The sequence below is a fragment of the Metopolophium dirhodum genome, chromosome 3, assembly GCF_019925205.1.
Source record: "Metopolophium dirhodum isolate CAU chromosome 3, ASM1992520v1, whole genome shotgun sequence".
NCBI lineage: Eukaryota > Metazoa > Arthropoda > Insecta > Hemiptera > Aphididae > Metopolophium > Metopolophium dirhodum.
In genome coordinates, this window is record NC_083562.1 from 16,530,449 (window position 1) to 16,553,765 (window position 23,317).

At 26.9% G+C, this 23,317-nt stretch overlaps 1 protein-coding gene across 4 annotated transcripts in view; it reads right to left on the reverse strand.

The window, feature by feature from the left end:
• The window catches only part of LOC132941597 (zwei Ig domain protein zig-8-like), a 295,382-nt gene that overhangs the window by 223,484 nt on the left and 48,581 nt on the right, over window positions 1–23,317 (reverse strand). For all 4 annotated transcript variants that reach the window (XM_061009721.1, XM_061009720.1, XM_061009723.1 and 1 more), the window contains exon 2: window positions 21,519–21,611. In XM_061009721.1, coding sequence (XP_060865704.1) covers window positions 21,519–21,611 — 93 coding nt within the window. The remainder of the gene's footprint in view (window positions 1–21,518; window positions 21,612–23,317) is intronic.

The following is a 23,317-nucleotide window of genomic DNA, read 5'->3' on the forward strand; positions in this document are numbered from 1 at the left end:
ATTAAGTTCACCAAAGAATTGGCTAGTATTATAATACTATGGAATATATTGAATATTATATTATTTATAATAAATACTAAAGCAATAATTTTATAAGATTATAATTATTGATGATTGTTATGGTTTTAATAATTCAGAAAAATGTAAGATGTTCAACTAACAATAATAAATTAACAATTTATAGTTAATTCATTTTTTTTTTTTTTTGAGGTAATGGGTGTTAGTTTCAGATTGGAGTAAGTAAGGAAATGGTAGATAAAGAATGTCGTAGTCATAAAATGTGTTAATTATAAAATATCAATGACTCCAACTAAATAAATGAATAATTTAGAAAATATATAATGTTATTGAAACATAAATTATTTTTCAATATCAAGTACAATAACATTAATTTACAATCACTAAATAGTTCAATTTAAATAAATAATATAAACCATTAAATCATTCGTATATTTTAGTTGTATGAGAAAAAAAAATATTATGATGGGTTATGATAATAGTTTTTAATGGTTGGTTTGATTTAATTAATAATAAAATATTAACGAGTAAGGAGATTAAAATGTAATTTGCTTTCATCGTAGACAAATAAAAAAATTTACAAAATATTTGAATATATTATTATGTGATTAAACAAATTGTAGCATGTTATAGTAGAGTATCATACAATTTTTCATAACGAAGTTTATCATCAATACCAGAGTATGTATAAATATATTTAATTAAATTTTTTGTGTGTAGCAAAGGTTTAATAAGTTCAAAGAAATACAATTTGTTTTTTTTTTTTACATCGATAACATTATATTCTAAATCGTCTATTTTACATTATACCATTAATTTATATTCTCGATAAAACATAAAAAAACTATTAATGAGTTTTTTGAAGTAATTGAATATGGAAAATCCTAATAGATAAGTATTTCCATAGCCAAAATAGGTATAAAACCCAACCAATATCAATTTAATTAATATGTATAGTATATTATAATATAAATATAAATATCATAAATAATATTTTATAATTTATTACAAAGAACATCATATTTTCATTTGAAAGTTGGGAGAAAAGTAGATAACAGCTCTCTTTTACAGAAGGAGTCGAGTATAATTGTTGAATAGGTCACCTTAATGGATTTTTTAAATCTGAATTTAATTATAAATCATAGCATAGGTACGAAAAAAGATTGTGAGCGGAGACGGTCTGCTAGCCTATTATATTATATTGCAATTATGTACTATAGTATTTTATGTTATGTATAATCATTGATGTATAAACTATAAATAGACAATAGCATAAAATTAATCTCAATGTCTTTAAATGACAATGTGTAAATGCATTGTAATAATATATTATGAAAGAGTTTTATGTCCCCAAGAACACTATTTTTAAATTACAAAAAAATAACTAAACACATTTTTTTTAAGTATAGAATTTTGTTCAAATTTGAATTTCAAATAAATAAAAAAAAAATTAGTTTGTATATTTTTTAGATTTATTGGTTTTAGTATGAAATACTCATAAAGAATTTTGTATTTAATTATCAAGCCTTAGTTATACAAATAAAATTTTATACATATTTAACTAAAAATATTTTGTAGATTTTTGGAATTTTGGCTAATTTTCTCAAATGCTTACAAAACCTAATCATGCTTATGTATTTTTATATTTTTTAATGGCTATAATAAAAACTAATGAGACTCTTTGTATTACATTTTCAAACTTTTTGAGCAAGCAAACTTTTTTTTTCAATATTTTATATTTATTGATTAAAAAAAACAATTATTCCATAATTTAGTTTTCCCGATTATCTTGAAAAATCGAAAAAAAAATAATACATACATTATCGCTCCTCAAAGAATCTAAAATAAATGTACTTATAACACGTTGGGTAAAATATAATATTATGAATTTGTCGTATATAGGTTTTTATTTTATACATTTTAAATTCAACTATACAATTTGGTTTTTGTAGAAATCATAACAAAATTAATAAATAAAAAGAGTTCCAATAAAAATTACAAATGTGAGTATAATACCTTTAAAACTGTCCCACATTGTCATAAAGACGAATCGTCTATAAATCCCCTCCCCCCAAAAAAAAAAAAGTGTCTCAATCAAGTGGCAATTTATGCATACAGGATGATTTTTAACGCAAGGTCTACATATTGTATTTATTAAAGCCATGATTTATTGATATTTTCAATATAGTTAGATATTATTTTTTTGACACGTAAAAACTCATTTATCGCGATTAATTTTTCAAGGATTTATTTGGATTTTACAAACATTTCTACACAATACATAAGTGTTGTACTTCTGGAACTTGTAAATACTTTTATATATTGTATATATCATATACACTATATAGGTATAGCTTATATTTATTTTACCGTCGCACCGCCAACGTCAAACCTTCAGGATATGGGTAACGTAGACAGAAAGTGACGAGTTACGCGAATACACGCATATAGAGTTCTATAGACTAGTTTTGTCAAGTTATTGTAGTGCTATACAGCGATTATAAGTGCACTGACGGTTTTATCAAGAATCGAACATCATCCCGGTCTTCGTGGGAAAATAGGCCAGCGGTAACCGCGTTTCCCTCAGTCTGATTAACTGCAGACGACGTGGTAAATAAAAATAATAAATAAATTTAAAAAAAAAATTATAAAAAAAATAAATTTATGTAAATTTAAAAAAAAAATAAATAAATAAATTAAATTTAAACAAAATAAAAATCGTGGGGAAAAACGGTCGGCGGCCAAGATCGATTTTCTTTAAGACAGACCAACGGAAAAAATTTCGTGGTATGGTTATGGGTTATAATATCCGGTCATGAATAACGTAAGCTATAGATCACGTCATGTACCAGTGATAAGTGATTCACATCTCACTGGAACACAGTGATCTGAAATTTAATCTCAATCTGATTCACCCCGATCTCATGCCATGTAGAGTTATTTAAATTGTATAGGTAAAGACTAACTAGGTATAACATAGTAGCTGAATACGGTTAACTACGTGTTGAATGTATACATAGCAAAACATAGACATAATGTTGCATGAACCAAATTTAAAGTTGAAAACGAATTATTATAAAAACTCTTTATCAACAACAAGTGTAATAATATATTGAAGTATTTTTACTACCCAAATAAGTGACGCCAGTTACAAAAAAAAACATGCACCATCATAAATCAAATATAAGATAGGTTCACTCCACTCAGAATCTAAAATGTAATGATTTGTCATAATATTTTTTCTTTTATTAATAATTCCTCAACATTTATTCATTATAATAATTATTATTGTATCCCAGAAAATCTAAAAAACGATCATAAATGTATATAATTACAAATACAATATACTTAGCAACAAAATCAATTAAGTATTTTTAATATTTTCTACTGCTTTGTAATCAGCATTTATTTATTTATCCTATATTTAATAAAAGTATTTATTAACATTAACATTTTAATGTAATTAAATATTACGATTAACAGATTTTTTAATTGTATTTTAATACGTAATGCGCTATTAGGAATGCTGAAAGGTGCTCCAAAAATAATTAAATCAATTTTAATTTTTAAAAAAACTTTTTTTAATATACTAAATGGTAAATGTTATTTTTTGCAAATATAATTTATCCATAATTATTGAAGTATGAAGTTTTATTATATTATTATATCACATATTTATATTTTAGATTCTGAGGGAAGCGATGCATGTATTGATTTTACAATGATGTGTGTTTTTTTTTATTTTTGTGTCTGTCATCACCTTTTAGGGCAGTAAAAATTCTTGGATTTTCTTCAACAGTATTTTTTCTGATAGGAAAGTGAATCTAGTTGGTACTTTGTGGGGTCAAAATCAAAAATTGCCTAGTAGTTTAAAAAGTGCCATAAAAAACAAAATAAAAATTAAGGAAAACCGAGATTTTTTACGCAAAATCTGTTTTTGAGAAAATCGATTTTGATTTTTGGTGTAACTATAAAAAAAAATGACCGTAGGTACATGAAATTTTGACTGAATATTTATATCAGCTTTTTCTATATACCATAACATTTTCCAAATATTTTGGCTTATTTTGAACTGTTTACGGACATTTTCAGTTTCCATTTTTTTTTAGTTTTTTTTTTTCTATGAATATGAATAAAATATTATTTGTTGGTTAAAAAAATTAAAAATCCATAGTCACATTTATAAGTATTAAAAGTTCAAATATTGACAAAATACGTAAAAGTGACGAAAATTTGAAAATTATTTTGAGTTGGAAATTCATGAAAAATGTTCTATTTAAATCTAAGATTTTAAAATGTAATACAAGATTCCTCATAAGTTTGTCTACCATTATTAAAAAAAAAAATGTATACAAGAAAGTCAAATTAAATTTTAATGAGCGTTTGAAATTCATATTTTTACAACATTTGATATTCACTCGATTTCTCACGTAACGATTTTGCTATTTTGTTGTAACTAAAAAAACAATCACTGTAGATACTTGAAAATTTCACTGAATGTTTATATTAGCATGATCTATACACCATACAATTTTGAAAATAATTTGACTCTTTTTGATCTTTTTACGGACCATTTCAAATTTTAATTTTTTTTAGTTTTTTTTTCTATCAATACCAATAAAAATTGTATTTGTTGAGCCAAAAAGCGTGAAAAATTAATACGAGGCTCCTGATAAATTTTTACAATAGCAATTGAAAAATATTAAAAATACATACGCACAGTTTTTTTTTATAAGCATTTAAAATATAAATTTCGACAAAATTTATCGAATTTAAAATTTAATAATTATTTTGTAGTAAAAAATTTATAAAACGTTCAACTTTTATAGCTAAGGATTGAAAATTTTTAACAAGGTTCCACGTAAATAGGTTATAAATAAATAACTTTATTTACAATAATATCATCAAATATACTTAGTAATATCACAGGTTAACAGACTGTAATCACTCAGAATCGTTTTTTTATACAACGATATTATATCGTAAAATTCAAATTTAACACCATCCATTACAGTGACCCACTTGTAACCTACTGTACCACAGAGTGACACCCACTTGTCCACCTTTTTAATTTTGTTTTTGAATTGTCACAATTATTTATCTAAATGTATGATGTTTAAGTCTGGGAAATACTCAATTTCTGTAAAATGTTTTTGAATTAAAAATAATTACATTACATTACACTTAACACTTATACGATAATATTTATTATCCCTGTCAAATAATAATAAAATAACAATAATACAACGACATGGATTATATTATTTCAGTATGTATAAAATACACGAATTTGTATTTAGTATAAGTAAAACGTTAAAAACATTATTCTATATTATATCATTATTATTGCGGGTTCAGCACACTATAATACACATAGATAGATGATATAATATTATTGAACAACTCAACGATACCATCATTTTACGACCATTTAATGCGTTTACGGCTCAAAACATACACCAAACATTGTTTGCGTACTACACACATATAGCAGCGGCAGAATAACACTACGTGGTACCAATGAAGACGAGATTAATCCAGAGCCAGGATTCGGTATTGTTATATAGTTTCCATTAAATTAGGATTATGCGATCGGGGTCGTACTGAGCCGCTCTTGGATTGAGGTCATAGAGGTGATGAAACGTGGTGGTGTAATAATAATAATAAATATATTCATCTGGCGGTGTACCGAGGTCGCTGGGGCCATTAAAACGTGGATATATGCAATATTTCCTAAAACCGGGGATAATCCAGGAACAGTAAATCTTCGGGGACCTGAACTCTAACGCTTAGGCGCAATAAATTTGGGCAATTACAGTGTCCGCCAGCAAACGGCGAGCACAAATCTAAACGGCAAACGCATCCGGGAAAAATACAAGCCAAAGAAAAACGAAAATAAGTAGAATGAGTGGCAGTGTTTGTGGTGCTTTGGTGTTTTTATGGTTGGAGGGGGGAGGGGAGAGAAAAATAGTAAAACGAAAACAGGCGGTCGGTTTTCCGAGATAAAGAAAATCGCCCGGAGGTGTTATAGTAGTCCTCCACCTGAAGGGCTGCACCCTCATACTCACCGCGTAAAACGTCTTCTTTACCATCAATTACAATTCACATTCCCCAAGCTTAATTCCGGAATTTGCCTGGTATTAACGTTCGATTGCTTTTTAGATAAATGAATTGTAATTCATCTGGTTTTTTTTTTTGTATTTTAATAATACAATTTTTTAAGAGGCTTTACAAACAATTTCTATTACTTATTATTTATTTTAATATAACGTTATTGAATAATAATAAAAAAAAACAATTCTACGTACAGAATAAAGGTATATTCATCAATTGACAATAAGCGCATTAGGTTTTTATTCAATTTTAATTGTATTTTTACACTTAACTAAATATCAACATTGAAGCATTTGAATAGTTTCCATTTTGTTATAGCTAAAGTTATACATTTTAAAAACTAATAACTATAATATATTGTCCCACCCAACGTTTTCCAGGCCAAATATTTGTATTTTTAATAAACGTAAATGTATATACCATATTTCTTCTAATTATAATATTAATATAGATAATATGTAACCAATTACAATCATTTATATGAACAAACATTTTTATATTTTTTCAAAAGCTGAAAAAAAAATCATGTGTGAGCTACCTTTATCTGTCTATATAGGAGTTGAAAAATCAAGCTATAAACACCCTCCAAGTTTCAAGTAAGCAATTTATTCATATAACTTTTATTGAAAACAATCCAGTCGTTTTTTGAGGCTATTAACTTCGGATGAATCAACATCTAATTTTAGTTGTATGACTCGATTGGGCACTTGAAAAAATACAAATATATAAGTGTATCTTGGTTTTGGTGTACCTAGCTAACAGTTCACAGGCACATTTGCGTAACTTTTCGAATTTAAAAAGATGGACGATTAATTTGTGGTGGATTGGATATACCACTTGATATAAATCGAACGTGGTTCAAACTACTCATTAAACTTTCCTAATATCTCCAAGAACAATTGAAATTTTTCACAAAATCAGTTAAGTAGTTTTCAAAAACCTATAAAATAGCTACAAATATACATTCAAATGTTCATGTTTGTTCTAAGATATAATTTATTTATTCAAAACCATAAACGAGACGATTTGATGGATGATTTTATCTCATCTGCCCGAGTAACTAATGGTAACAATTTATATACAAAGAAAAATACTAATTTCTACTAATTACTTCTCCTATAACCAATAGTAACCATTCATAAACTAACATTTGCGTCGTAAATCTTAAAATCCCTGTTTGAGCACCTCTCAGGGTCCAATAATTGTAAGCCATCTCAAACGCACACAAAAAATGTTATAAAAATCGGTCCTGCCGTTTAGGAGTTCAGTGACATACACACGGACAGAAGAAATATATATATAAAGATTTACTATATTATATCATATTCAACAATAATTTATCTAACAATTATTACAAATCAAAAAACACTGTACCTTGGTGTTATGATATCCTTTGATAGTATCATTTTTACATGTATATGTTTGAGAGTAGGAATTAAAATAACTCCAAAAATTCAGAATACCTATGTGCGTAAAATTGTATTTATGATAAAAAAATGTTAGTACCTAATAATTGTTTGGGTCAATATTGTGACACATTTGTCGAATATATTATTAATATTGACGTTAATGTTTTAAAACCATTGATTATACTGTCATACGATATCGAAATAAATGATTGAGATGTGAGATAAGGACAGACACCACGAGCGTCGTTGGAGGGCTGCAATTAGCAATCCGTGACTTATATTAAATACAATTTGACAGCCACATTGCAACAGGCCACAGCATCGTTTGAAATCTAAGTTAAGTACTGAATCGGGAGTTGTATGCTGTCCAGCATTTTTATTTTATGATTTAATGATACAAAATGTTATCAATTTTATACAATGAAATCGATGTCGATATAAAATATACATCCGAAAAAGCCAACCAACTACTCCTTATATATGGATTGGTGTAAATATCGACAGCAACAGGGTTTGAAAAAATGCTTGAGGAATGTAGTTGCAGTGTCTAAACGTTTGTGTATATTTTTTTTGACCTAGACGTGGTATCGGCTGAAAATAGCGATTATTCTGTTATGAATAATTATGAAAATATATGTTTATCTGCTTGCAACAATTATAATATATTAATATATATTAAAATAATTGTAATCCTACAATTTGTATAATATAATAATAACTTTCAGGAATATTAACAAACAATTATTATTGTTCTAAAACGTCATTATAAAATATTCGTTTGTGGTATATCATTATTTTTTGAAAAGAAAAAAATATGTTAGTATGGTAATATTAAAATCCGAGTCTTTCGTAAATTATATAGATTTAAGGCCACTATAGGCAGTGCAAAATGGAGATTGCGGTGGGTACTGACTGTACACCACATTTAGTAAATAATTCATTAGTTTTATAAAGATATTATTATAGTGGAAATACGTCAATACCAATAATGTATTATTAATGATGGCACTTCTTAAAAAAAATTAATATTTCAATAACGTATTTGGCTTATGAGATCTTAATTTATTATTATAATATTACACTCATCATAATTATACACATAATACATTTTAGTTGATTATCAATGCAATGGTCTTAAGATTTAAGGTTAACAATATTATTTAATTTAATGGGAACTATGGTACATATGACAATATATTATTCTAAAATAAAAAATAATAATGATAATAATAATAATCAACTATCATAATGGTTTAATTTGTATTTAAATCATATACTTATATTACGTTTATGTCACGAGTCACATTGTTCAAAATAAGTCAATGAAACATTACCAGAAGTATTTCTATTTTATGTTTAGATAAATTCAAAAACTGTTTACGATTTTTATAGTTATAATAAATTATTGTACATGCTTTTCGATACTTCATAATTAAATAGTCTTGAGCTATAAACACAAGTAGGTAGTTTACCATTATCGATTTAAGGTTGCTATAGCGTTTGTGTAATCTAGTAATATCGGTCAACCGCATCTCATACAACCCTCCGTCTTGAAACTTCACATTTAATGTGTGCGCCTATTCCCAAAAAAATAACGTAAATAACTTATACTTTTGTAACCCATCGAAAACTAGCGCATTTCGTGTCGCATAAACAATATCATAAAATCGCTTATAGCACAAGATTTTTCTCGGGAGAGTGTTTTCCCCTTCTCGCCACTATCCACGCCTGGGTCCTAGTCCTCGATAGGTCCATTGTTTGTTTGACCACAATGTTTTATGAGTCGCTCGTACTTTGGCCTCAGGCCAGCTGAAAAATGTACCTAACATAAAAATCGCCCTGCTCCAAACAGCATTTGACCATCATTTGACAATGATAATTTTTCATCCCTTGAACACTGGTGTATGTAAAAGTTTTCCCCGGATACAGTAATCGAGTCGTTTTACTCGTATATTTTGGGATGACCCCGACATTTCAACGGAATTACACACGGTTTTTTTTTTTATTACATACGAACTATACAACTGTCCAACAATAAATATCAGCATGTTTCAACGTGTTTATATTCCATGTTCAATAAGCGATCCGTGTGTTTATAAAACATAACCATTAATATTTATATTCCACTTCTGATTATTCTGAATTTCGTGATTTAACAACTTTCATCTACTGAATTAATTATACCTACGGTAAAATATTTTTTGTGAAACCCAAACGTAAATACTAAATATACTATCCAAAATGTCTATTCAAAAATTGTTTATCAAATTATAGTTATGAACTAGATGAAGGATTGAAAAATGTAATATATTTTTATACTTTCATTACCAAAATTATACGTTTTCTTAAAAAATGACTCGTTAATTAAATAGCATTGTTGTATTAGCTTTTAAATAATTCTAATCACTCAATAATGAATTGAACCACATTTTAAAACCTAATACAAATATGTTAAAATAAAATTTATTTTACCAATAATAACCCTCGAAATAGGGAGATCGAAAATACATAAATATATTATATTTATTACACAACATTATAAACAATTTGTAACAAATGATGTATAGGCATGTGTATGAACACTGTAAAAACAAACTAAACACGTGTTACATTTGAAGACATTATTATTTGATAGTTTCCTTAGTAATGCTAGATGATGGATGATTATTCTCATTGAACAATTTTTATTAGTAAATATAGTGATTTACAAAGTAACTACTATTATAAATTATAACCATAAATTATTGCATGATGTCATCATTAAAAGGGGCTATGTGCCCTTTAAATATTTAAACATCGCAACCTATTACATGATGGGTACATTTTTAGTGACGTTTGGGTATTAGTTTCGAACGCTACTGAAAAATAAGTGGGTCGTTATATCCATCAGAAATAAAAAGTGTTGATGGATGACGTTTATGAAAAATGAGATAATTTGTATTTGACGATAAATCTAATGCTTTTTTTGCAACGTAACATTTTAATATCTTACTTAAAACATATTTAAAAAACAAATGTCTCTCTATATAAAATAAACTTAGTATAATATCTCTATAAAGTTTTGTACAGTTCAAAAGTTGAAAGTTCAAACAAGGAATACATTTTATGTTTAAATGTTGGTATAAAATAACATAATATATGTCAAACAAATGGCGAGAGTGTAACTTGACATAGGTTATGCCTTATTGTAATATATTATACTGTACATAAAAGTTATCGAGAAAAGAATGAATCTAGTGTATATCTTACTTGATATAATATTTTCAATTCATAGTGATTTCGAGATGAAAAATCTATATAAGTTAATGTTTATAATGTGGTTTACGATTTACTCAGATAATATGCTGATTTAATTGTATTCGTACAACTATAGACATTCTATTGATACAATGATACAAATACAGGCTATTGCAACCTTACCTGACGTCACGTGAACGAAATAGAAAGGATTATTGTGACGCAACGATAGTTACCATGCAAAAGCTAAATACAATATTTTTGTTTAGGCTTTGAATTAATTTATAATTTTTCTATTTGTGTATATTATCGTATTAATTAAAATGGTTAATCTATGGTCATTTAAATTTTCAACTAGAGGTTTCTTTCCACATCTCCAACGCATTCTACGGCCACATAAAGTTTCCTGGGAAATCTACAACAGTACTAAATGTCATAAAAGTGATTTACGAGGTCCATTACACGGTATTTTCAGCAATTCCATTTTCCTCTTTTGGCCAACAACCTAACCACACGAGTCAATTGATTGTTGTTACTGGATCAAATGGCTTACATAATGACAGTTGGAAATACCAGTAATTTTTTTATATGTATATATATTTGGAAATATTAGTAGGTACACCGAAAACATTCAATGATATTGTTAGGTGCTTTTGAATTATTCATACAAAATTTAGTCTCCATGATAGCTGGTTGTTATGGAACTAATCCAATGTATCCTAATGCTTTACGCAGTAGGTAAATATTTCTGACTAACTAAACCCGATTTGGGATAGCGATCATCACCAGACACATATTGTTACAATTAAATTGTTTGTGAAATTAAAACAATTTAGTGTAAATAGTTTACTATGTATAATAAATTATTAATTATATTGTTTGATATACCTTAATTTTCATAATTTAGTGGTTTCAAGTTAAAAAAAGGTGGGAATGTTAAGGTGTTTCTCTGGTGTACAGTAGGTTACAAGTGGAACACTGTAATGGATGGGGTTGAATTTGAATTTAATGATATAATATCATTGTATACGAAAAACGATTCTGAGCGAAGGTTAGTCAACCTAAGATATATTGCTAAGTATATTTTATGATATTTTTGTAAATAAAATTATTTATTTATCTATTTACGTGAAACCTTGTTTTACATTTTCAATCCTTAGCTATAAAAGTTGAACATTTTAGACATTTTTAAATTTTAAATTTGATAAAATAAATGTTGTCAAAATTTGAACTTTGAAAGTCTATAAAAAAAATTGTGCCTATGTATTTTTAATATTTTTCAACTGCTATTGTAACAATATACCAGGAACCTATATTACATTTTCACGCTTTTTAACCCAACAAATAAAATTTGATTGATATTTATAAAAAAAAAACAAACAAAATTTTAAATTTTAAATGTCTGTAAACATCTCGAAATTAGTAAAAATATTTTGAAAATGTTATATAAATAGTCAGTGCAAACGTCATGTATCTACAGTTATTTGTTTTAGAGTTACATCAAAAATCAAAATCAATTTTGTCGAAAACCGATTTTGCGTAAAAATAAATTTTTAAAACGTTTTTCCTTCATTTTTGTTTTGTTTTTCCCTGCTCGTTTGAAAACTATTGAGAATTTTAAATTTGAACCTCCTGATTGCACCAACTAGATTTACTTTCCCATCGAATAAGATGTTCTCCAAAGAAAATCGAAGCAGTGTTTCTACCCCAAACGGTGATGAAAGACACAACAAAATAAAAATAAAAAGCACACATCATTGTAAAATCAATACATCCATTGCTCCACTCAGAATCTAAAAAAAAATCAGTCGCAAAAATATAAATCTATAGGTACTTACTTATATCATTACTACTATGTAAACCCATATACGAAAAAATAAATTATAATACGTTTTTCCAATAATTACGTCTTTACCTTATTTATATCAACCTCCAAATTAAACATGAATAAAAAAAATATATTTCAGTTACTTATATATGATTAACAATATTAAAATATTTACCCATTTATCATTTTTTTTTCTTGATGGATGATATTTTCGGGATTTATTATGTTAATTTACCTGAGGTTGGAAACATTTTGTTCAGAAAGTTTTTGTTAGTTGTTTGTTTTTTTTTAAAAAAAGTTCATGGCCATTAATTTTTTAATGGTGAGTATTTTATTAAGTTAAAAATAAAATATATTTTAATACTTATTTGAGTAAAACAACTTTAGTTTTGATGAAAATAAAATTTAACTGTTTTTTCAATTGGGATTTTTATTTGAACTAATAAATTGTATTTCTTTATAAAAATTAATATTTGATCTAAAAAAAGTATACTTAAATAAAAATAATCAAATATAATGCTAATGACCTTAGTTGTCGGAGCAGAAATCTATAATTTCAAGACCAATAAGAAATAAAAAATAATAATAAATCATTTATTTACCCATTATAGTTTATTTTTTAATTAATTTAAATTAATCGGTTAACATACATTATTTCAGAAAGTATTAACTTATAGTAAATTGTAATGCAAAGTATATGAAAGGAAATAATATATATATATTATTAACATCATAAGCTATTCAACACAACGAGATAGTATGAGGATCTTGAATAAGTAAAGATAGATTTATTGTTATACTGAAATATTGAAGAGCATCATACTATAGGTACTGTCATATATAATAACAAGCAATAATGATTTATGAATTCACATGTATAGTAAAATTATATATATCAACGAAAAAATGTGAACTCTAAAGTCTAAACAAAAACATTGTAGAATTTTGAAAAGTATCACCAAGATTTATATAAATCACATAAACCACTGAAATGTATAGAAAATGGATTTGATAACATTTTTTAAAGAAAATTCTCGTTTACCTATTCGTTTTTAACAATAACTAGTGATTGTAACTGTTTTTCATGCATTTATCTGAAGTTCAAAACCACAAACATAATGTTAGCAGTTAGCACACTATCTATTTCATGGAAATGTCCTTATCAGTTATCATCATATTATTAAAGTTGACATTAATTTTACGTAACTTAGTAGTACTATAAAACATGTTCAAATAAATGTAACTGAATGCCCCAGTTCAATTGATAACAAAGTTTTAATAATATTTAGACAATAAATTGGATCAAATGAGATAAAGTACCGAGCATTTTTTAATTATGATAAATATATGTATATATTACGTTTAAGTACTTATAACATAAAGAAAATAAATTATAAAAAGTAATCGTTTTTATTCTTTCTTTTAAACATCTTAGATTTTAGCGCTTTATAAATATTATATAGAAAAAACTCATTTAATAATAATATATATTAGGTATATATAAATTAATAAATACAATTAACTTGATTAATTTATGACGGTAAATGAATAATTACAAAAATATACGATAGTTCGTCAAAACATTGAACATTAAAATTAATAGAATTACAGTTAAGGTACATAACTGAATGTATTAACTGTGAATTATTATTGAGTATTTAATTAGTATTCAACATTTGTTTAGTAATTTAAAAATAAGACTGCTAATATCATCTAACTCAATTTTCCACAACGCAGAATAGTGATACCTAGTGTAACATTTGTAAAATTTAAAAAGAATAATAAATCATGACTTTTTGAAAACTAATTTGAGCAGAAATCTGTTAAATTCGTCTTTGCTGAGATTCAATTTAAACCAATTTGATGGTTGCCGGTACTTTCCGCTGCTTCGTCTTTAACTCCTTTAACTCAGATATCTACTAATAGAATCAAATAAGGGACTTCTGAAAGTATCAATTCTACTTGATGTCCAATAGATATAGATTTAGTATAGTTCTATTTGTACACCAAATAACAAAAAAAAAAAGACGAACACCAAGTACGTCACTATGAAAGTTATTCATACCTGGTGGTGGATCAGTATCTCAAAATCTAAAATATTAATTTAGAACTTTTTAAAGAAATATTTTGCTATCTATTTTTATATTCGAGACTATCCTAAATATGTATTATTTCCAAGTACTTAAGTAGTAGGTAGTCTGATTACGTTTATTTTAATTATTGTAAATTGAGCAATTGAAATATTGTGGCGGATGTGCTATAATATTTCATATTATTTACTTATTCTCATGGTCCTTTGTGAGCTCACCGAATTCCTTAGCATGGATAGCGAAGGTGACATATAAGTCGCTTACCAGTAATTCATGAACTAGCGGCAAGAACCATTTCTCATTCACGTGGGATTTCCAATTCAAGAAATTATAATTATACAGCGTATATCATACACGTTAATGAAATAGGTACGTATAGTTTAAGGTAGTTCGTTTTGTCTTATTGGGTTTCATTTTATTTTAGTGTATTTTTCATTGGGTTCGTAAACAACAACTTTTCTTATTGCAATCAATTTTCTTACGTATAATATACTTCTAAGCACTGCTTAGGTAGTTTGTAGAAACTATCATTTTTAATTAACTCAAGTAACTTTTGAGTTACTTTAAATTAATTTGTTTAATCATTTCATTCATCATTATCATTAAAAAATATAAATGTTTATAATATATTTTATGTATAATTAATAATAAAACTTATGTTTAACTTATGAAATATAATAATAAATTATTATGTTACTTAAATAGTTGGATTCCTATGGTAAAAACGAAGTATAATATTATAAACATAGGTAGGTAATAATATATTATAACATACCTATGCTAGATTCGGGATTCCTTAATTTACTTTAAAATTGTAAACACAATTAATTTAATATGGTACTATTAATAATGATATAAAGATAATAATAAAATACAAGTTATATGTATGTGATAGTATAAAACTCAATTTTATCTGATAATTTTCATTTTATTTTATTAAAAATATTTGATATGCCACAAACTTAAATTTGATTACGTTTAACAAACACAATGCAAGATTTTAAGATTTGGTTTGGTGTATTCAAACACGTGTTATATTATACTTAAGCCTCAACATAAACAAAATTTGAATAAAACAATTATGATTTTACTATAATAGGTAGGCACTTTCATGACCCGATTGATCGTACAAAGAGTTTAAAATAATTGACAATGTAACTATTGAAATAGTTTAAATTAAAGCAGACTTAATAATAAATTAATTTTAACGAATATGAAGTGTATGCTCACATCTGAGTTAGTTTAGACATGAGATTGTGTAATAGTTTTGACATTTCGTGATAAATTTACCAAATCTACTCTCGATAAAGGTACGATATTGTTTCAAAGCAGACGCCATTAGAAATTAATACATTTTGAAATTATCAATTTCTAAATACTGATAACATCAAGTACCAAATAAATATGATATGGATGTCATTGCAATTTAAATTAAGAAAACAAAAAACAAATTATGTAATTTTCCAATTAAATAAATAAATAAATCGATAATGATCTTTAAATTATGAGGTGTTTTGTAAAAATTGAATAATTTATCATTAGAAGTTAGTAGTGACAATAAGTGGGACAGTGAAAATACTATTTTACCATTGTGCTAAGATGATGGTGCAGACGGTTGGCAATAATTCGCTCAAAATACAAAAGTAGCCATGAAGGTATAATATGTTGTACACTTGTTTGCGATTTCGGGGTCGATCCATACGAGCGATGTCGTGATATACCGGCCTTCTGATGATTAAACGACCCAGCGACCGGTCATCCAGGGACCGAAATCCCTACACATTAATTACACAGACCGAGCTGGTAACTACCATAAAAGCCTTATATTTTCAGCGATACGTTCCAACTACCGGTCCGGAGCTAATTCTTCAACGTCTGTCCAATAAGCACCGTGAAGGGTTGATATGGATTCAATTATTCGTCACCACCACTCGACTCAATTGAAAATTGTATAAGACACGTATCAAAGATCAATTTTTGTTCCTCACAAATGTTTTTTCAGCATTGCATTATCTAATGTTTTTCAATTAACTCATCTTGATAATTCAGTTTTGATCACGTATTTTGTAGTAAGTGTCGATTTTAAAAGGTAAACAAAACACAATCAAAAGAATATACGGAAATACAATACACATTAAAACGGGAATTATGGTTTTAAAGTATTATACACATATACCTTTGTAACAAATTATAATATACATATACAATATAGATGATTACAATAAGTATTCTATACATAATAAAGCATACAGTCCATTATGCTTCGTTCGAATCTAATGTACAAAACAAGTAACAAAGCAATTAAAATATTAATTTGTTTCTATTCTGCGCAATGTTACTGAATACCTTAGAAGCTTTGATCTAAGACGCATTATCCCAAAGTATCGCTATTCATAGATGGTGGTTTGTATATTCCTCTGTTCCTCATATATGTTATAACTTAACAGAGGAAATCTGTTTTTTTGTAAATCATTGATTTAATCTAATATAGGTACCATTTTTACCATTATAATACTAAACACGCACTCTCATTTTTATAATTGTTTAACTTTTATACTTTTAATTTGATCATATCACCTTTAATCAATTTTATAGTAATTGACTATTACTTATTCTAATTATTACTGATGGAATTACTAATTGTGTTCTTTAAATAGTTTGATTTATTTAAAATTTGAGTGGAATGAATATTTTGTTTTTACAATGGTGCGTGTGCGTGTTTTTTCGTGTCTGTCATCACCTTTTTGAGCAGTAAAATTCGCTCTTGGTTCGATTTTAAACTTCCAATTCTTTTCTAGTAAGAAATTGAATCTATCTGGTACTTTGCGGGGTCAAAAATAAGTTAGTAGTAGTATTTTAGTAAGTAATTATTTAAATAACAATAATAATGAAATACAAGAAAATATTTATCGAGAGTACTTAAGGAAACAAATCAAAATGTATTGCAGTGTTACCTGCAGATATTAAATGTTAGCAGGACTGTGTGACATATATTTAGTTTTAAAATTTGACAGATGAAATGTATGTTTATTTCTAGAGTTAATTTTATTTACCTTAAAGTTTAATTCTTCTAGAAGTTCTGGACAATCAATCATACAATATGCTCAACATGCTTATTAAAATACAGTTTTGAATCAAAAATCACACCTATGTCTTTGATGGTATCATTATGAGTTAAGCTAAGTTTATTCAAGGAGTAATCAAAATGTAAGGTAGTTTTTTTTAATGAACATGATACAGTGGACCATTTATTAATGTTCAATGCTATACCACTCTCGTGGCACTATTTATAAAAGTTATCTAAATCAATTTGAAAGTTGTTAGAATCTTCAATGCAATTAATTTTTTTGAAAATCTTGGGGTCATCAGCAAGTAATAAGCATTCCAAATGTTGAATACATCGTTGAATTCAAATTTAACACTTCCATTATTGTAATCCAATCAACACCTACTATGTAGAAGAGCGGTACCCACTTGCCTATCTTTTTTTCAAATGATTGAACTGAAATGTAATTATAAATTTAAAATTTGAGTTGTTTTCATTTTCAAACATTTTTTTATAATTCCCTATTAAAAAACATAATATTGATACGGTTGAAAATGTACATACTAAATTAAAATAGGTTGTACTCTGTGATTCATGCATTCATTACAAAGTATTAATTTAATTGTTTCAAATATATTTTAAATGGAACTTATAGGTACCTATTTTACATTTTTATTTATATTCTAGTTATATAATTATTACTATATTGAAATATATTTTTAGCTACTGGATACAATAGTAATGAGTATAATGTTTTAAGTAGACTAATACTATCTTATTCGTTAGCAATGTTTACGTGGACAACCGAAACATTGGTTTACTAGAAAAATAACTTATCTTTATCGGACTGCAACCTAGGCGAAAAGAAACATGTTATCTATTGAGAAGTTTCTGTAAATAAAGAGTTTTGTGTATATGTTTAATGTATTTAACTGTTGTACAATAGGCAACTTACGAACAACATTTTTTTTCAGATTTCAACTTCTCTGCAGCTCTTTATTTAAGGAGCGAAACAAACGAACTCGTGACTCTTTTTCGACACTTTAATTGTTACATTGTATCACACACAGAGCACGGCGATAATATCATAGACGCTGCAGCGCCGTTTCTTATGAAACGTTTGCAATAAAACTATATAGGCGAGTGAATAATGGAAAAATGGTTAACCGCGCGAAGAAAAACACTCGGATAAAAGATATATAAATATACGAATTTTCGCTCGGATCAGTGTTTCCGAGTGTACGCAGCTGCACATGTGGTGCGCATTTTAGCGTTTTCGTCATTGGTAAACCATTAGACACCGGCATTTCGTTTGCAGGGGTTACATTATGTAGAGTGTATAACGAGATTTGCGGAACGAGAGAAAAAAATACCCACAATACGAATCAATGGGACTTTTCTCGTGCCCGCTATTGTTTTGTTTTTTTTATCGTACACACACGTTTTTGGTTCGTTCCCACTCCACCACCGCCCAGGTACCCACCGACCGACCGGGGTTCGCAAATGCGATTTTGAAAAAATAAATAAATAACGCCAACCATCGGGTAACCGGGGGGTTGCGACCTTGCTAGATCGACGCACACATTATTATCGTTATACTGTTTAGTAGGTGTACACATCAGTACCTACCTATGTTTACATATCAAAAGACAACCACCCCAGCCGTTCACCGAACCCTCTGACCCGCCACTGAACACAAACGATAGTCGTATTATATGTATATGACGTACGGGGTGTGACCGGACATGGCCACACTACACTTCATTCCGACAAAACGCCATCCATCACGAATGCAATTTGTCGAAATCAAATCGACATCCGTGGTTATGCGTACACGAATAATGAATCGGCGAGGCCAATATGTGTCCTGGGGTAAAATATTACACACTTCCGGTGTTGTCGGTGAGTACCAATACATTTTAATGTAACTGCGAATTGTAGAGTGGAATTTACACCGATAAAATATAATTGTTTCTAAAACGTTTTAATGTTATTTAAATCAGTGAATGCAATGATAAACAGTAAAAAAAAAACCAAACAAGGGTACCTACATATCAAGTACATTGTATTATTATTATACCCACATATTATTATGACTTATGTGTAAGTATATCTGTACTATCTGCACTGTTTAAATGGCAAATCAATGCATAGGAAAATGTTGATAACCATAAAAAAAAATAGTGATATTGAACAGTAGTAAAATTAATACCGAGGTATGCAAATTAACCATGGAAATAAAAACATGTAATATTGACTGGTTGTGGATGTTTATATAATATAATATGTCCATACAAAATATTATTAAAAATTAAAAACCGATGTATTCAAGGTAAATTACATTTTTTTACACCAACTTCAAAACAAATATTATTCAAAACAAATTTGCATTAAATACAATTGAGAAAAAAACGGGTACCATTATTAAACGTATTTGTTCAAAGAAGTATACAAGCAAACCATTATAAAATCACACAAAAGAATACAATATATTATACTATAATACAGTTCATATTCCCATACAATAATAATAAAATAAAATGATTATTTTAAAATAACAATTTGTCTAAAAATACTACAATGCATAAAAGATAATATTCTAGTTAGTGTAGGTATGTGCTCATCAATTTTGATGCAATTTTAATTAAATTACCAATCAGCGTGTGTAGTAGACATATGTTAATTTCATATTTCAATTCAAAAATATTATTATACCTATTTAAAATGTTAAACACGTAGAATACTATAATGGTTTAACATTTGATAGAATTTTGAAATCTCTTAGAGAATAAAGCAACCTCTGCATTTAGCATCCCATAATTTAATGTTAATCAATATTATGAATATATTATTGATTTACAATTTCTTTCAGAAGAAATGCATTTACTACTTAGATGTATTGTTATTCAAACACAATTTTCTTTCAGTATTTTCATATGAATATATTTCATATACAATAAAAAGGTTGCTTATAAGAAAATATTATTGTTTGATCAGCAATTCAGATAATGTTATTGTTAGCATCATATGTATTAAATTAAATATAGAAATTTGCCATTTCTGTGATATTTGCTGAATACATTTGACTTATTTAGACTGAACTTTCGGATATTAAATTTGGTTAATTTTGTAGCTATCAGTTTGTTCAGTAATGTATTAAATACGTTTAAAATTAAATAGTTTAAAATTTATTAGAGAATTGATTTATAACAAAGAATGTCCGTATAAATAAATTCCAAGTACTGTCGGATACCCGGGTATTTTGGATACTCCAAAAATTCGGTATCTGGTAGCGAATGTTCGAGGTATCGCATAGAAAGCTATACGAATGCTACCAAAAATGTATAAAAAATTATATTACCGGATTTCATTATATGTTCCATTTTTCCTATGCGGTAAAGTACAATTTATTAAAAATTAATATTGTATTAGTACATCTATACCGAATACCAGCTCAACACATGTGATCAACCACCAATATCAGGAAACCAAATCTAAACAGGTATGATATTCTGGTACTCGAACAACAATAAGATAAGGTACTAATGTACTATCCGACTATATCCAATTTTAATAAACTAGTATCAGGAGGCTATTTTTACTAAATAATTACTCATTTTTACTTCGCATTTTAAAAACAAATACAAGTAATTAATAAATAATAAATATATATATTTTTTAAACTTTTATAATAATTGTAAAGTATTCACCAAAATATTGGGTTGATCATGGTTACATATTATATGTAATAATAAAATATATAAAAGTTATCTTACCATTAGAAGAAGCATCGTCGATAAAACACAAAGTCGACATCAAAAGCAGAGTTGCCGCATAATATGAAATATGCATGCTGGATATGGATACACCTGAAAAACATACACTTTTTTAATTATATTTATAAGAAATATTCATAATACATACATAGTAAGTTACATGTTTTACAGACATTTCTATTGATAATTTAATTAAGTTCAACAAATACAATTATATTATGTAAGTATTACGTGGGAAATGGAAATAAGGTGCTAAATTGTGTTTGGCTTAGTAAATTGGAGATGTGACATCAATTCGGATTCTCGTAAATGGTTTGTAAAATCCAGGTTTCAGATTTCAAACAATAAACTACAGACCTAAAAATATAGTTTAGGGGTTAAAATTATAAATTTGATAAATTCTAAGGTTATTGTCTAAGATTTAATTTTGTTTATAGTATAAAAATATGTTATTAACATTTACATAATGGCATGTAAATACAAAATTCCATCACCATAACTTTATTGTTTTATAAACCTACGTCGTCAATACTAAATTGTACTTATTTTGGAATTTTATCAGAAACTACTAAAATTATCTTTAAAAAGTAACATCTGTGTTAGAATTCCAATCGGTTGAGAGGCTATTATATGGAGCTTATAGATCTATTATACTATATAATAGCTAATAGTGCTAAAAGAAAAATAAATACCATTGTAAATTAAATTTATATGATTACACAAAATATAAAATATTTTCATTGAACTTACAGGTAGATTTTTTAATGAATAATACATTAAATTAATACTTTCATTATTTTTGCAATTAGTATTGGAATATATTTACAAAATACTATCATTATAATTTAATGCTAATATTTGTGTATAAAAACAAATATTCTGCAATTTAATTTTATATTCAGTAGGTATTTAAATAATTAAATGTGAGCAATACTAAAAATATTTATATTATTTTAAATACTATTATGATAGCATATTAAAATTATTTTGAACAAAGTATTTTGAATTATCTGAACTAAAATTTCACATTTTCATTCAAATATAACTAGAGTAAAATAGTTTGTTTATAATATACTTTATAAGTTTATAACAATATAATAAACAACGGTTTAAATATTTTATTACACATTAACGCTAATTTAGTTTTCATAATAATATAATTATTTTGTTTTTCTGGTTCATATTATTACAGATATACTCATATCCATATTATATTCATATCCAATCGAACCAAGAACAACGAAAAACAAATAAAGACTGTGAGGCATTTCCTGAATAAATAACCAAAACAAGAATATATTATACCATTATTTTAAAACAATATAACATAAATAATAATAATAATAATAAACTATTCATTGATGATGGGAAGGAAACGGTGTGTTTTCGTAACAAAATGTATCTTCACTAAAATATTATGTCCATGACAACTGCATTAGAAGTACACGCTTACACGTGTTTTCGTTCAAATGCGAGAAATACAAAAATGTTATAGGGAACCGAATAAAGAACAGGAAACAAAACCATGTTATCATACTTTGAATTATGATTCAATGTTGGGTTCGTTTTATTTGTATTCCTCTTCTTTACGTTTTCATTATCTTTCTCTCTCTGTCATTTTTATTTTTTTTTTACCGTCCTCAGAGTTCTGTATGAATTTATTAACGTCATTAGCGAGTTTTCTCTGCAAACAATTCAGTAACAAGTTTGAGTGCTATATAATAGGTATTATCATGCCCCAGAGAGGTGCATAACAATATTGTCTAATCTTTTTTTTGGACTGCTCCCACGAAGTGCCT